At 41.5% G+C, this 18,011-nt stretch overlaps 1 protein-coding gene across 2 annotated transcripts in view; it reads left to right on the top strand.

Annotated features, from left to right (window-relative positions):
* Window positions 1-18,011, top strand: part of map2k5 (mitogen-activated protein kinase kinase 5) — a 55,490-nt gene that overhangs the window by 33,099 nt on the left and 4,380 nt on the right. For both annotated transcript variants that reach the window (XM_076732220.1, XM_076732231.1), the window contains 2 exons: window positions 4,918-4,979; window positions 6,155-6,200. In XM_076732220.1, the coding sequence (XP_076588335.1) occupies window positions 4,918-4,979; window positions 6,155-6,200 (108 nt within the window). The remainder of the gene's footprint in view (window positions 1-4,917; window positions 4,980-6,154; window positions 6,201-18,011) is intronic.

Genomic DNA, 18,011 nt, shown 5'->3' on the forward strand with positions numbered 1-18,011 from the left:
TGTGCATGCAAATATGTTGGGAAAGTGCGAAGAGAGATTTCGTATCAGATTTAGCCTACAACACATAAATTAGTTGTCATCGTCAACACTTTGCACAAACTGTGCGTTCAATTGATCCTGTTTTTCTGTGTGTGTGTGTGTGTGTGTGTGTGTGTGTGTGTGTGCACATGTATACTATATACTAGAGTGGTTGCAAATTATTTGGTACTCTCCTTCTAAACGGAGTGTACACTCAGGCTTGTGGTGTGCAGTGCTCAAGGGCATTTGTTTGTGCATGTCTGTGTGTGTGTATGCATGTGCCATGATATATTGCTCATCCAAGCGGCGGCGGCTCTGTGAAGTGCAGTGAGATTAGAAGGGAACCCATTCCTTTGTTAATTTAAATGGGTTCATGCATCATGCTTTGCGGGAGCCTGCCGATCAGAGCATTAAGGAATGGCGAACACTGCCCAGAGGTGTTTTTAATGGCACAGCAGGGCCTCAGATGTAAAGAGGTTTAATTCCCTGCATTTGAATAAATGCCTGGTTGTGAACCCAGGTTTTATGATTTTTCTACACATCTGAGTAGTTTCTGCGTTATTGTTCAAATCATTGGATGCCACTGCTGTGCATATTTTAAATCTTTTATAACTGACACCTACTATCTACTGTTAAACTTACTTTTGATATTTTCTACATCTTGTATCTGAGGTAAACATCTCTGAGCACATGCTGGTGTGTCGGGGTGCAGTAAAATAAATTTCATTGTCACGTATAGGACCATGTATTTCGGAATCTAGTCTTGTTGGGGTTTTGCGTAATGGTAGTTTTCTCATTTGTACAGAATGATGAGTGTCTTTTCACATTTTCACATACTACATGTTTAAATGCTATGTATTAAATACAATCATATAGATTGTATCACCTTATACCATAATGCTTTCTTAGCACCATGATTTTATTTTTTCCAATTAATTTGTAGCTTAAACCAAGTCTTATCATTGAAACCTTCAGTTTGTTGAATTTCTATTTCCTTATTTATACTTTTTGGAGAAAGTAAACTATAAACATTAATAAACATTAATTTCAATGCTAGAAGGGAAATGCTAGTCCTGCTGCTTTTCACGCACAGTTTCATACTTTCGTCTCCTCTGCAGTTTACTGGCAATGAGACAAAGAAAGAGAATGATTTAATATTTAATGTTTGACCTCATGAGCTTCATTCATTTTTGTAAATATCCGCTTATTCTGAATTTGATACCAGGAACACATTTCAATCAAGTTGGGACGGGAGCAATAAAAGACTGGGACAGTGGGTGAAATGCTCTGAAAACACCTGTTGTTGTGAACACATGGTTGTATAAAGCAGGGGGGTCAAACTCTAATACACAGTGGGCCAAAATTAAAAGAAATTGTTCCAAGTCGAGGGCCTGACTGGTTCAATGTTTACTGAAAACTGATTCAAATGACCATATTGCACATATTGAACCTGGAACTAACACAGCCTCTAAGTTGCTGCCTATAAAACAACATTAATCGTTAAATAAATGAAAAATCAGTTGCATTCATTTCTCATGGTTTTATCTGCAGCTTTCCATAGTAATTTCAAATGAAAACATTTTCCCACAGGCCAACAACAGCCAAAAAAATCATTTCCTTCAAACAAAAACCAAACATGCCCAAAGAGTGCAAAACGTCAACACATATTAGACCTGAGAGTGCTGCTCTCTGATGTGCACTTGGGACTCGCACTTGTGGGCCTTTGATAGATGTGCCAATGCACTGGCAGTGCATTGTGGGACTGTAGTACTAGTGGTGCGTGCACTATACCGGCGGGCCAGCTCTAATAATAATTAGATATTATCATGCGGGCCAAAGATAATTCCATCGCGGGCCGGATTTGGCCCTTGAGTTTGACATATGTGGTATAAAGGATATTACTACATGGGCTCAGGAATACTTTTTAGAACTGTTGTAGTTTTTATTTACGTTTTACACAACATCCCAACTTTTTGGGAATCAGGGTTGTAATTTGCAGTGGTCAACATTTTTCTGCACAGATACTGAGGGTAAAAATAAGCATAAATATTGAGAGCTTTTCATACCGACAGCCAAACATAGGAAAAGATGTAGAGTGAGAGGAAGGAAAGGGATGGAGTAATGAGGTGATGGACAGTAATAGAAGTCAGTCTGGCCCAGTTGTTCTACATGATATGGCTCATAGAACCTTCACTGACAATAGGAACAAAACCTCACACAAACACACACCTTACTGTTGTTCATTTTGACAGGTAACCGTGGATGTTTGTCTGGTTTGGTTTCTAGCTTTAAGAGCCATAACGATGATTGTCGGGTTAAAAATTGTTGCTGTTAGCTGATGGTAAACTTTGAGATAAAAACATTGTCTTTCATCACAATAAATTCTGTCAATGACAAAATCACAGATGAAAACATAGAAACATAGTAAAAACCTGCCAATGATGGAGACAAGGCCTGAATAATCAACCACCCCTCAGAGTGAAAAAGCACAATGTAGAAAAAAGGAACAACATTCATGAAAAGTCTCATACATGAATCAGCAGCATTAAGGAATGTAGCCTTCATCTGAATGGCTTAGCATAGCTGAGAACTTCTGTAATTACCCCAGTTTCTGTGTCCAGGTGCAACGTCTGGTATCTCTTGAGATCTGCAGTATTTTAAAGCCGGCTCTCTCACAGCACCTTGACACGCTCACAGTTTCCTCTCCACAGCTTTTATACTTTAATTAAAGTGGATCTGACACGTCACTTTAAGTGGCGTTTCTCTACATCCACTTCGAAGTTGAAGGAAAATTCAACATTTTGGTAAATCCTCTTTCTGGCAGAGAGTTCAATGAGAACGCTGATTCCACTTTCAGGTCTGTACGATACACATGAAGCTATTAGCAGCAACCAGCTAATGTTTCAAATGTCTTACAATTATTGATGTTTTTTCTTCCTTCACGAATGGCTACTTTAACATAGATAAAACCAGTATAATTAAAACCAGTATAACCGTTTTGGCTCCAAAAACTTGTGATTGAGCTCTGAATATGTTGGGAACCCATTTTTCTTTGGGCTCTCTCAGTGATTACATTGAATAGGTTAGAACTGCGATTTGTCAGTTCATATTATGTTCAGCTGATATTCCATAGAGCCTCGACTTCCTAAACTTCTATTTCTATTTTCACATTTTAAGAATAGCTCTGCTAAGGCAACACACCCGTGAATTAAACTTGACACTGAAACCGGAACCTGTTCCTATTTAAGTCTGCACAAACTTTGATGCTGAGCTTCCAGTTTCTTTTACCAATGATGGGTGATTTCTTATATTCTTCTTTAACTGTTACTCAGAGGTTTCTTCATCTCACTCTGCCTTTTAATTTTTCAGTCTGGATAAACCATTGTACAGCATTTTGTTTACCATGTACAAAACATTACTCTTCATAGAAAATAATCTTTTTGTAAGGAGGTATTTCTACAACCTAAAAGCATGAAAGACTCATTCAAAAATTTGAAGGAGTCCTCTCAGCCATCTGACTGAATCAAGCTTTTGTGGCCGGTCTCTAAACTTTTGAACAGTGTTATAATTTAGCACAAAGTTTGGAAACATGGGTAAACAGCTAGCCTGGCTCTGTCCAAAGATACCAAAGCTCGTCAGTTGACCAGCTGTATCTCGTTTGTTTCATCTGTACAGCAGCCATAGTTAAAAGCAGACTAATCACCATCTTGCTTATCCGGTTCAGTGTAATCTAAAGAATATATTTATATTATAAAAAACATTGTATTCACATTTTAAGTGTTTCGCCCTTGACCAGAAGACCCTGATTTGCTCTTTTCAGTGAGAAGTGCATATTGACTCAGCCACAGAAAAAAAAAAAAGTTTAGAATTAGTTAAAGAATTGTTTATGTTTTTAACAATTATAGATAAATTGTGACATGTATGAGCTGTTAGAAATAGCTGTTTCATGGTGTCATGTTCTTTCAGCCGTTGGACTCGTGGTGGTAGAAATCCAAACCATGACAGCTTTGATTTACAGCAGTTTCTCTTACATTTGCACTTTCACCTTTTGAATCACTGCATGTGTTGATTGGTTGAACCAACGAGACAATGTCGTGTCACCCAGCCGGTGTTGTAGATGAAGTTGACTGCCAATCACAGCTCAGTGCTGCCATGAATACAAAGGAAGAGAGCTGCGTGCAGCCTTGAGGTCAGACACTAAAGTGTTTGTACAAGAAAGGTACTTAACTGTGAACCTCACTGAATCCAGACTCTTCAAACTTATCTATTCTTTGAGCAAATGTTCTATGTTCTGTAAATGAGTAATGGAATACAAATGTTTATCGTAAAGGTTGCTCTTGATCTCACTCCTCTAGTGCACCTATGGGTCCTTGTCTTTTCTGAATGAGCACTAAAGCTTGTACAAACATCTTGATGTAGTCTTTTGGAAGAACCAGCAACTCTTTGCTCTTTAACACTCTTTTATAATGTTGTTCTGTGTCTGCTGGGTGGCAGTTGGTGGCGTTACCCATAACAGTTTGGTGGTGGCTGCATATAATACAACTCATTTCTGTGTTTATGCCCCTAATGGACAGCAGTCATGCTGTGAGGCAACAGTGCTGCCCCCTGCACCACCATGCTGCCCAGTTTTAAACCAGTTTAATGTTGAACCCTCTTGACATGTTGGTTTCACCAATTTTGTGATGATTTGAATTTTTAAAATACTACCAATTCATGAATTATCCTGTCAAGTAACTTCATAGGTTTTAATAAATGTACTTAATCTAAACTAAGACAAAGCCTGATCTTATCCATTGATGTAAACCACCCTTCATCTTATTTCTTTGATTGGAGTTCTGTTACCGTCATCCCAGATTCAAGTGTTACTTGTAGTCTAAATTGTTTTGTGCCTCTTCACAGGATCCTCCAGTTCTTCCTGTCGGCCAGTTCAGTGAGAAGTTTGTTCACTTCATCACTCAGTGGTGAGTCAGTCGCTGTTTAATACGCTTTGTTTCTAGAAAGGAATGATTTTAATCAAACAGCTTCAGGTTTTAAAGGGGATTTTGTCTGTTTTCAATGGCTGTTGACTGTGCAGTGTGTTTGTTTGTGATTCTAGCTTGTATGTGCTTAATATGAGTTTGGCACACACAACCATCTGAGCCCCACAGAGCCAGACTGAACAATTACAAAGACCACATGCTGCATTCGACACGATGAACCAAATTATTGTAGATGAATCAAAGGTATAATGGGATTAAAGTGCATGTACCTGTGTGTTAATGCATTGTGGTTGTGGTGGTTTTAGGGTTGATTTTCAGTGCTGCTGATGCTGAATAAAAAGCTGTTCTTTTAAAAAAAAATTTAAAAAGGCAAGATTGATTTATCTCATGCAACAGGACAAAGACAATGTTTACCCTGCATTTGCCTCTGATTCATTACCCTCTTATAACCTTTATAGTTGCACAAACATCTACATACACACCCAAACCACATGCAAGCTGTGTGTGAGTGAGTGCGTGCACGTGTGTGTATGTGTGTGTGTGCAGCACTCACTAGCTGGCTGTACCAGCTGTTGTTTATCCCCATGCCTGCTTTATTTGCTCAAACAAGGCACTTCTCTCTCAGGACAGACTGGGGTACTGGTGCCCTGCCCAGCCTTCTCCCAGGCTGTTCTGAGAGGCTCATGGCCCGTTCATTATGATACATAAACCAGTTTCATGACCGACTGCAGACAAGCCCCCGCTCTATTTCCCCCAGCATAGGTTGTTTTGACTTATCCTGTGCATGTGCACAGTGCAGATTATGGAGGACACTGACAGAAACACACACACAGATCCACTGAAGCAGTCTGGTAACTACTTCACTTTTAGTGTTCTGAGTAATAAGAAATATTAATTGAAATTAGAAATATTAATTAAATGATTCTATTTGAAATAAATGTACTGTGTTGTCAGGCAACAGTGTTTATTGTCTATCAAGCCCTCTCTTTCCGCTTCTGTGGCATGAAAGGTTCGTTTTAAGCCTCCTCTTGAATATTCATTTAGAAATGAAAATTATGCCATTGAAATGAAAGTTAGAACAAAAACATCTCTTGCACACTTACAAACACAGTTTGAATAGTGGCTGGATATAAACCGCTTGTATCTCTTTTTTTCAGCATGCGGCGACAACCCAAAGAGAGGCCTGCCCCCAATAACCTCATGGTAAGTTAAACCAAGCCTTCCATGAAACAGTTCCAAGGACCACAAAATATAGGTTTTGAATAACTGTGCACACAGGGTGATCATATTCATGCATTCCAATAAAAATTCAATTAAACATAATTTTATTATCCTGGAAGTGTTTGGAGTATACAATTGTATTTTTCGCAATGATTGAGGTGTTTTGGGTCAAGGACCCTCGAAGTTGGCATTGCTGTCTGGAAAGAACAGTAATGAACTTTTTGCTGCCAATGAAAGATGTCAGAGAGAGGTCAGCGAGAAACCTTGAGGTAGGATTGAGACCTACTTGAGCGATAATTTATTCAATTCACTGCATTGGAGCCAGCCTGAATAAATCAACCCTATTTGTACAAGAGTCATATAATTCTAGTTTACAAAAATGAAGTTTTGTAGCCTAATGAAAAGTTGAGCAAGGGACAAAAGGAAATGATTTTGAAGTCAGTGTGTGTGTGTTTCTGCTTGTCTTTGTGCGGTACGAAAGCGTGCCCAACACCAGGTATTTTAACATCTTCCTGTACAAAACATAATTAATTCTCAAAATCCTAAAAATTTGCCGTCGCCAAAGTGACCTCATGTCTCCTCTGCAAATTAGAGACGTGGCGTGACCGTCACTGTTTTCTTTTAGAAAATTCAGAAATGGAAATCATGAGGTTCATTTGAAAGTGGATTATACCTCACCTTTCCCTTTTGGTCATTCCCATGCATATTTACTATCTTCTAACTCACACAACATTATTGCCAACTCGATCAGGAAACATTAAACAGCCTTTTACAGGGTGGAGTTAATATGTCCTCGCTGAAATATCAAAGTTTCACTTGAGATGAGGCTCCATTGTTCTCTGAACCCAGATATAATGCAGTAACAGTAGATGAAGCACATGCATGTATTTCTGTCTAAATCTTAGAATGTGAGGAGCTGAAACCCTTTTAAATTTGGTGTCTTCAGGTGGAGGTTTAAGGTTAGAAATTTTAGAAGCATTAGGACAATTTGAAGGATGCTATAGATAGGCAGGTGTTAATAGAGGCAAAGCACAGCCTAAAAGCCATGGGAGGGTGTCTGCTGTACCACAGATATAGTTTTATAGATCAGGCTGAGGACTTCACTAAGTTCCAACCAAAGCCAAACCACATGCCTCCCTGCCAGTGTGGATGCTTTTCTCTGTTCTAGCATTACCACGCTGGGCCTCTGCAGTTTGCACAAACTGCCTTTTAAGAGTTGCAACACGTTCTGGTTTCTGTTAGGACCAAGGACAACGGCAGTAAGGTCCACAGAGAGGGGAGCGGGGAAGGTTTGTGTGGTGGGGAAGGAGGGCTGGAGGGTGTAAATGCAGAACTGCTAACAGATTGTATGTTCTCAGTCTCACACCAGAAGGGAGGAGTAAAGGGAAACGTTGTCTAGACACTCATTGGGAATTCTTGGCTCCAGACGAAAGTGTTTCTCTTGAGGGAGAGACCACGCACTACTTCTTCTGGGGAAGTTTAGCTTGTTGTGTTTGTGGCGTGCTGCCTTGAACGCAGCTTCCATTGTTTTTATCGAGTGACACCTTTGACTCCAATCATTAGTAGCTCGGTGTCTAAGTTTGTCTGTGTAACTGCTCCAGTGAAGAGGTTGTTTTTAGTTTGATGGAAAAATCATTTGTATATCCTCTCTTCACTTCGTCTCGCTAAATGCCCACTTCACACATGTTCTCCACTGCTTTTGAATTCATTCTTCCATGAAGAAGAAAGTGAATACTTGACAGTGTGTTCTTGTGTTTTACTGTATCCTGCATGACTTCACAACCAAAACTTCATTCCAACACAAAATAATGCAAGGACGAGGGTTACGCCGACAATCAGCTACCAGTATTTATCTCACAGTATATGTAAACACATAGATGGATATATAGACAAGCCAAGGCCGATTGTCCTATCTTGCACATCGTTGGCCCTTGCTGCACCCTTCCAACAGGTTTCATGAAAGTTCGGCCAGTGGTTTTTACATAATCGTGGCAAAAGTAACCTCCCTGGCAGACGTAACGCAGTATGACAAAGAGGGTCGGTTTGATTTAAGCCTCAAAGTAGACGGCCTTGCGACGTCTGGGCAGCATTATTTTCTAGACTCTGAAATGGCGAGCAAACTGAATGGCTCTCTCTTTGGTGATGCACGTCTGTAACATTGAGCATACAGCCCATGTTAGACAATGAGAACGAATGTTTGTTCTCCACGCACAAGGTTTGAGGGATTGACGTGGCTAGTTTTGGTTTCTTTCTGTTTTTTCTTCTCGTTTGTTGGGAAGCACCAGTGCTGGAAAAGTGTTTCCCTTTTCCCACTCTCCTCCACATTCCTTCTGTCCCACTTCCTTCCCATTCATGGTAATCCCTGTGCTCTTTTTCAGATTTTCACAGCTCTCTCTCTGTTCTCTCCTCCATCCTTTCCTCTTTACCTAGATTTTTGTCCTCCTGTAGGCCTTTGCTTTCTTCCTCTGCCCACGATGAACTGAGATATAAGGTCATGGGTGCCTGCCTTTGTGCCACCAGCCTGCTGATTGTCTTTCTCTCTCCTTCCCCTCATTCCCTCTTTCCTCCCCACCTCTCACTCTACCCCCAGCCTCCTGAGTACATTAAAAGTCTTTACCTATTCTATCTGTATGTTAATGCACCGAGCCACAGCTCCCCTTTTCTCCTCTCCCTGCGCTGTACAGATAGTGCCGCCGTTTGCTCTCAGTTTTTATCTCTGCAAGTCATTTCTCCTGGAAGGTAATGTGGGAAATCGCACAAGAGTGTAGACACTGAGCAAATAATGTTGTTTTATGACCATACAATCTCACCTAGTACCTCTAGTTTGCTCATCGGGTTTCAGCATGTGGTTTCTCTAATCACTGGTATAGCTTTTATTGACGTTATTTTCACTGGGATTTTATCCTATTAGACGTTCTTTAAAGGGCTGCTGTTTGATTGCATGCCTGCTCTTGATGGGTTCTGTCCCTGAAGCTTTTAACAGTATGTTTCGACTACTTATGCTGGATGCTTTGCTCTTTCTATTAATATTTTATCCTATTCAGTTGAACTTTTCGCCAGTTTTACCCAACTAAGGGGCTCAGTGAAAGGAAAACCTTTTCCTCAGGTTAATGCGGTGTTCCCAACATGAATACAGGAGAGCGAGAGCAGGAATAATACAAAGGAAAAAAGGGAAGAGCGAAGCAAAATGGTGCCAATCGAAGAGCATCGTTAATGATAGGAGACGTAACATGAAAAAGTCCTTCATTCAATGATGATATGTTGTGCTACAGGAGGAGGATTCAAACATCAAGGCAAAAGCACATTTGCTCTGAAATGACTTTTCTCTGACATAAATTATATAATTTTCTGTTTAGCTTCTTTATTCTCCAACACTGTCAAAAACCTGTGGAGACACAGGCCCAATTGCTGGTCTGGTGGTGGCAGTAGGATGGTCTGAACATGTTTTCTGAGGCGCAGGTTGACACTGAAGAACTTTTTAGATAAAACACTTAATACCGCTAATTAATGGACTCCGAAGTTTTCAGCCACATCTGCTAGCTTCCTGTCTTTCTATCCACTGCCTTTGTTGGCACATTATGACGTTTCTTTGCATGTGGAATAGCAGTGAAACCAGCTTCAGGAATATGTGTTCACGTGTGCGTGTGCACAATCAATGCAAAACGAGGACACACTCGCTCCGCAGCATCAAAAACTCCACTGAATGCCTGTCAGTGCTGAACTGAAGCAAAACAAAGTGGAAACAAACAAAAACAAACCCTGTCCCGATTTCTTTTCACCCCATTCCACTACAGAAACACTGTCCTCCATAAACATGCCATTATTGAGTTATATTGATTAATTGTGGCACATATTTAGTCATTAGTCTTATTTTGAATGGATTTTCATACTTCACTTTATTTGCTATATGTAGTTTTTAGCTTTAGACATTTGACATTAATCTTCCCTCCCTGTCTGTTCATAGTGATGTACAGTGTGTAACAAGTAAATCAGTGTCTTGGAATTGGATTTCTTTACCTTACCAAAAGTCTTAAAGGGAACGTTTCGTAGATTTGGGCTCAGATGGTTTACAGCATGACTCATAATTACTTTGTTGGACAGCTCAGAAGCAATATCTGACAGACTGAGCTCTGTCTGCCCGCATCAAGCTCAATATATCACGTATATCAGTAAGAGATCTTTCTTCCCATTTCCTCCCAGTCTCTTCATTTACAAAGAATCACATGATGAGCCATCAGAGAGGAAAGTGACTGTGTTTTTCCCTCCTTATACTAATGCATCTTTCATTGTGGACACCCTATCCTGTCATCATAAGCTAATGACGTTGGTCAGTTGAGGAGACTTTCCACTGGCCTGCTCCCAGGACGCTCGCTGCAGGTACTTGGTGATGACCTGTCCTGTCTGAGGTTTCTTGCTTTTAATCCTCTGTCCTCCCCCTTGTCCCTCAACACAAGGCCTGGTCTGTGTGCAGCATTTATTGGCTTATTTTACTAACCTTTAGGTTAAGAACGACAAACAGTGTATGATCCATTATGTTTAGCTTCATATTTGTTGATTTGTAGAACCAAATACAAATGCTTTATCATTATTTTGTGTATCTGTATGCTTGTTTTTGCACTTGTGCAAAAAAAGACCTACAAGTGATGATCCCACAGCCTGATTTTCTTTGATTGTGATTTGATGGACATTTCATTTCTCCCTCCCCCTCTCCCTCGTCGTCCCTCGTTCCCCAGCCAGCAGCCTTCACACAGCCTTTTAGCACCCTTGTCAATGCAGCCCTCCTATTCTGCTTTTCTATTCATAGACACACACACACAAATTTCGAAGCCCCCTTTCAACCCCGGAGACACCAGATGAGCCCCTCGGTTTTTCACAAAGGAACCCCTCCTGTGTCTGACTGTCCCCAAATCTAGTTTCAAAGTACACAAAAAACACACAAAAACACGGATAGAGGCTGAGTAGCATTAAGTTTTGCTCACTTAAAGCAGCAGTTATTAAAAAACTGGCTAGTTAATCTGCACTACACCTGTCCTAAACCATGTCAGCATATTAACCAAGGACTCTAAACACCCACACTGTTCATGAACACTGTTTTATTTTTCCATCCTCACTGCTGAGCAAGCCAGTGAATAGATCCTGATGTCCCCTACAGGCGGATGTAGCAACACCCCATTGTTCAGACAGGCACGTATGAGACGAGGCATGCAGTGGATTATAGAGGCCACAGGTTGACTCGCCTTGTCCTCATATTTACTGGTCATCCACAGAATACAGCAGCATATTTTTCCAGTTTATGAGCTGCCTGAAGTCTTCAGCAGCGATGCAGGTTTCCTTTGCCGTCATGGTTTTCTTGTCTGTACATAATGTGATACTGTTGAAGAAGAGGTGATATGCAATATGCACATTTTAAAGATGTTGTGCTGTTTTACTGCAAAATTTCTGGGCAGAAAAAGGCAGCATACTGACTGTCCTACACGACTAATCTAAGTATATGTGTAGTTTTTTGGTAATTCTTGATGTGGGTGATGTCTTGCTTGAGTTCTACGCGTCACGTGTCTCAAACTTTGGAAGCAGCTTTACTGTCTGAGGAGAAAGTGTCTTTGGACCTCTTTGGGGTCCCTCTGGTCTCTCTTCAGACTTGTGCCAAATCGCTGGTGTCTCCTCCTCCCCAAACTTTTCTGTCAGCACCTTCGCTGCCAAACGTTTTCACATTTCACCCTTGAGTCTCCATTGACATGAACCCCATTCACACATACTGCTACTACAGTGTGGCACTGCGCACGACTGCTGGATAGACAGAGCCAAATGACCCATAAATCAATGTTTAGGTCTTGTACAATAAAGATTACATTTTGGCACTTGGATGTCCTTGATTCGGCCAAAACAAGATGTGTTTTTGTTAATTTTCAAAAATTAGACAGTAATGAATATTGCAGTTTAGAAAAATTAAATGGTCCATTTTTCAGCAGAAATTGATTTATTTCCCAAACGTTTCCTTGACAGAATGTCATTAAGTAGCTCTTAAGACAAGTATTAACTTGTCCTGTTCTCTCCCAGCTCATAATGACCAGTTCCACATATGCTACAGTCCTGGTCACTGCTAACTACCTCTGTTGGTCTGGACTGCCATGTCTCTCCCGAAGCACATATTGCCACCCTGTTCTGCCCACGATCCCTCTTGTTGCCTTTGTTAGTTCAGCAACAAGCTGCAGTTTGAGACACCAGGAGCTGCCCAGCTTTGAGAGTGAATCATGGCCGCCGCTGTAGTGGACATTTTGCTGTGTTATATACCTGGTTGGGGACTAAACTAGCCCATGAGAGTGATGGGTCTCTTGTTTTACTGCCTTTTTTTTCTACATCTTTCCATTTCGGTGGCTAACAGTTAGTGTTGTGGCTCATTGATGGGGTGCATCTCTGGAGAAAGTGCTGCCTCACTATGCAAACAGTTTTGAAAGCAGCAGATAGATTTGAAAGTAGCTTTAGATGCTTGGATCATTAAGTTTAGAGGGGCAACAGCACTAAGAGAAGTTTCCCTATATTCTCTGTGCACAAAGATCGAGCAAAGTACACACATACACACAGTTCATTCACACACACACCAACCAACGCCAGCCAGTTTCCAGAGGGAGCTAGTGATTAGCATGCAAATCTGTAAAGACCCAGTTATTCTATCTACCTCTTCACCCTTCTCTCTTTCTTTCTCTCTCACACACACACACACACACACACACACACACACACACACACAGTCACACACTGACAAACACACCACGTTTCCTCCAACACTATTCTAATGAGGTGATGACCAGTCTCTTGTTATAATTGCCTCAAACTGCTTTTAATTTCTTCTGAGCGTATTAATCATACATAGAGTTATTTAAAATCGCATAAATTAATCTTAGATTAAACAGACCCTTCAAAGGCTTCAAACAATTAAAGAGTTAGGTAGAATTTCCCCAGGGTTTAGGCCATTTCTATTTGAGCAGAGCCGTTTCAGGTGATTATCCCATTTTGATGCGGCCAGACGGTGATTAATGTAACTTTTAAATGAGTCCTTCCTCAGCCTCACCTCTGTCCACGCCTGCTGCAGCAGGAAGTCACAACACCTCCAGTGACCCAACGAAGGAGTGGCTATTCACTCTGTATTTATATCTCTTCCCTTACAGGTTTCATACTTAATTTAAGTTCCAAGTAATTTAATCATGAGGCGATTATGCAAGTGTGTGTGTGAGACAGAGGATGTTTTACTAATTTCCTCAATATCAGGGTGTGTGTCTGCATCAAAGTAAGACTCTTGAGGCAGCTTATGTCTAATATAATGCTGACAGTCGAAGGCAGTTCTTTCCAACCTGGGAGTACGTTGGATGGTGGGATCACAAGATAAGCCAGTGGGATTGCAACAAGATAAACATATTAGAAGAAAAACACAAAATTGTCTTTATCTAGGTGGACTTTTTTACGTCCTAGTTTCTCCTCAGGATTCTAAAAACTAGTCAGTAATGGAGAAACCAGCAGGAGTGAGCTAGATTTCAAAGTATCCAACCAAAAAAAACCCATCCACTCCCTTCAGGCCTCCCTCCAAAGCCACCTCCCCAAAACGCATGAACACACACTGCCTGACTCCTGCTGGAGGATGAGTCCACGAGGGAGTGTTGGAGGGAGCAGCACATCATTATCAAACTGCCTCATGTCTCAAAAACACCTAACATAAACATAATCAACAAACATGGCTGTTGTTACTACTCATTCTTGCCATTCTTGTGCAACTAGCTCACTTTAGCTTTAGCAGTATGTCCTCCTAGCCTTGTGGAAGGCCCGTCCCCCTCCTCACCCCAGAGCACTTTAATTTCTTCTTGCTGTCAGGATCTAAAGTGAGTTCCCACAAATATAGCAGTAAGAGGAGGAAACATCAGTTTTTGGTTGAACTGTGAAGTGTCACATAGCCAAAAAGACTCGAGGGAACTGCTTCCTTTTCCTTTCAAATGTGAATTGAGGATTTTTGGATGCTCTTGTTGCCACCAGCTGTGTAAAGATCAGCACCCTGCTCTTCACGAGCATTTAAGTGTATCTGGAGTGAGTCCAGTCCCTCAAATCGCTGGATATTTGTGACGTGTTGCCAATTGTGCCACTCTGGACAATTACAGCGCTGTATGGTCCATAAAATCCGAGTGTGCCCGCTACCTCGTTATTGCTGAGAGTTTCACTTGTTGCTAATTTTAGAGTAGTAAGTAACCACAATGGAATGAGTCAATTAACTTTGACAAAACAATGTCGTAACAGGGTCCATTTAGTCACTGCTTTGGAGCTTTCAGTCGCGTCACATGAATGAAAGCAGAGTTTTCCCAGTTATCAGTGGAATTGGAGAAAAGTTCCAATTTTCTAGGCGCCACGAGGACCTTTTTCAGCCCCTCGTCCATGTCGGCGTCAATGATTCAATGATTAAGGTTCATTCTTGACCATGGGGACAGCATTTAGTGGCTGTTCTGGAGCTTTTACACCATCTCTTAAGTTTACTGTAACTTCACCTAGTTTGACTTTGCTTCACCTGCTGTCTCCATATGATCTCATGCCTACTTTCAGTCAGGTTGCTTGTTTGTGTCTTGGTGGGCATTTAAAGAGATAAAGATCAGGCCTGAACCACAGCTTCTGAAGGAAGATTGTACAGAGTGTGTTTTTACCCCAGTTAATGTTGCTTCCTTGCATGTGTGCTGTGTGGGTGTGGTGTGACGAGCCACACGTCTTCATCCAGGTCAGATTCCAGCACTTGTCTCCGGCCTGTCAGGGTTAATTTCTGGAGCAGAGGTGGAAGGTTGGATTTTAAAAACATCGCTCAGGACTTCCTTCTTTATTTCTGTATCGCCCCCCTCTACTGAGGCAAGGAAGAATGATTGATGAGATGGGTATTCAGCACATAGGGGCACCCAGGAGCGTCCACTCCACCCGTCTCATACCAACACACACACACACACACACACGCTTACACTGATATGAGAGTAATTAACCTCAGACTGCGTTAACCCCAGCTGCCCATTAGAAGGACAACAGGATTGATGGGGCTCCCCGCAGTCCTTCACCATCTCTACAGTTTGTGCAGGATTAGAGCACGCAGGAATGTGTTCCCATTTCCCTTTAAAGTGTAAAACTACACCAAACTACACATGTGGTGATTCAGTGTTCGCAGTCAAAAGTGTCAAGAGTGAGCAAAGAAAGAGGAAAAGTCAAACATACTGATTTTATAAAGGAATCACAAGACTTTCATAACTTAACGTATTCGTTGTATTCAACCTTCGTGTGGTTTTATTTTATACTCCGTTTATACTCTACGCTTTAACATATTTTCCAGTGCAACCATAAATAGATGAGGAGGATCCCAGGAGGACGAAAGTGGACCGTCACTACCAGTCTGTCCTAGTTTGTTACTAATCCTAATTGTCTGCACCAGTTTGGGTGTTGCTGGGGGGTATTTAACGTTGTGACACCCGAGAAAAAAACAACAACACACCGCTCACTTTGAAATCACCTCCTGCATCAGATCTGAGTCAAACCAGTCACAGTTCGAGGGGACGTCTTATTCGTATTGACCAGAGTAGCTTTGTTCCTAATGAGTCACAGCAAAGCAAAGCGCAGTAAAATAAAGGTGAAAGGTGTTTGTGAATGTTTGGCCGTTGCTTATCCACGAGTGCAGCAGACGCCTGTTTACTCCAGCGTTACTTTGAGCCTTTGTTCTTCTTCTAAACATTGTGTTATGACAGGAGCTCAGCTTTTTTTAAGTGTGACCAGCATGTACTGCGTGAATGATAGACTTGTCATTGTTCTCTGGTGGACAAATCTGTGTCTGAATTAATTAAGCAGCTGCTTTTACAGTAATCCTTCCCCAGCACCAGACGTCAGACGGACGTTTTAACAAGTTGACATCGAGCTGGTGAACAGGTGGAGCATTTAGAGTAATTAGCCAGCCACTTTTCTCAGGTGTTGGTGGCCAAAAATCAGTTATTTGCTGGTTTAAAAAATGTCTTTCAGAATTCAGAACTGCAGGTTCTTGTCTCTGATTGGTCAAAATGTACACAGATACCAATATATCTCTGATGATCTTCATCAGCTGGAGTCTCATCGAGAACTTGAATAGCAGAACACAAGTCCAGAAAGTCTTCTTTTGTGTCCTAAAGTCAGGTAGAAAGTGCAGATTAAACCTGATTTTAGCCTGAATTTGGAAACCAGACTGATTTTAGAATCAAGCCAAAATTCTGCCAGATCGGTTGTCATTTGACGTGTTTTGAGGGGGGGGTCTCGGTGCCTGATGAGTCGCCTAAATGGCTCAGAGACGATTGGATGGATTTCTGACTTGTCTGAAATGTACATGTTGTGGATAAAACTACAGTCTTGTGCTCATCCTGTGTGAATAAACTTCAATGGGGTCTTCCCTGACCTGACCAGTGGTCTTATCTTCAGTGGGAACGCCCACGTCATGGCTGGTCGACTGATTTGTACAGTTTGAGGATGGATGTTGCGGGTTGAGGCCGTGAAGAAAGGCAGATTAAAAGGTTTAGTGTGAGTTAACACGGCGTCGTCTGCTCAGCTCAGCTCAGAACTGAACTCCTGTTAACAGCGACAGCCTCTCGCTGTTAAAGACGGACGTCGTCCAAATCAATGTTGACAAGTCCATTTAAAGTGGCCGGCCGTAGCGTTGTTTATCTAATTGGACATCGAGACGCCGCAGATAAAATTCAGCCTCAGTTGAAGTGTCTCATTTACAACCTCGTCCCCTCTCACCTCTGACCCCCCGTGACCCCTGTGACCTCTGGCTCCGGTCTCCCAGATGAGTCCGGTGATTGGGCCCGTCCTCATTGAGATATCACATGTGACGTCTCTGTTTCAGCCCGGCGGCAGTAACAAGTGAACCCGGCCAGCGTTTAACACACTTGATGAGCCACCAATCAACAGAGACTTTGTCATCTGTTCGCCGCTTTCCAAGAGCTCATTTATTGGCACCACTGATGAAAATCTGGCAGCTTTAACAGTGTGTTGTTGGGTTCGGTGATGTTTTAGCTGAGAAATGGGAGAGTTTGCTACATTTACTCATTAGCTTTAGTCTAATAAACAAACAAACACTCACAAAATGTCAAGAAAGAAAGTATTCTTGCACCTTTTTTTGCTCTTTTCCTTCCTTTAACCTTTATATCTTAGTTGCCTTCTTAACTCATCGTAAACACAATTCATTCAAATTCAACAGAAACAAAACTCACCAAAACCATCCTGGTTAGCTTTTCCACTGTTCCAACAGTCACCAGTTCTGATTTGGTCAAACTAAACCGAGTTCAGTGTTATAATATTCTGGCTCTCCATGCTCTTCTCTGCTGTCGCTAACCTCTTTGTGCTAACGGGTTAGCTCGCTGAACGACAGTTTGGTGCCAAGCAGTGACTCTCACTCGTTTTTCAGAGGCAGATCGTTAAAATAACCAAATGAAATGACAAAAATCCCCAAAGACACCCAGCAGTGGACTCATCCAATCACTGATAGCTGATACATTCGTCCAGTCGCCCAGCTCTGCTGTATTATCTGTTGAAACTCTTAAAAAATGATTTCTTCAGTCTATTTAAAATGGTTGACAGAGATGATTTGTGTTGCTGCCGCTGCTACAGCAAAGCTCATTTTACAGCCTGTGATGATTCATGTCGCTCATTAAAGATATTTCTTTAAAATTACCTGACAAACCATTACTTAAACGTTTGGCATTTAAAACCAAACCTGCCGGCCGTAAAACTTTAAGAGGGTTTAACGATGTTCCTGTTTAG

This window comes from Chaetodon auriga, chromosome 1, assembly GCF_051107435.1.
Source record: "Chaetodon auriga isolate fChaAug3 chromosome 1, fChaAug3.hap1, whole genome shotgun sequence".
NCBI classification, from domain to species: Eukaryota; Metazoa; Chordata; class Actinopteri; order Chaetodontiformes; family Chaetodontidae; genus Chaetodon; species Chaetodon auriga.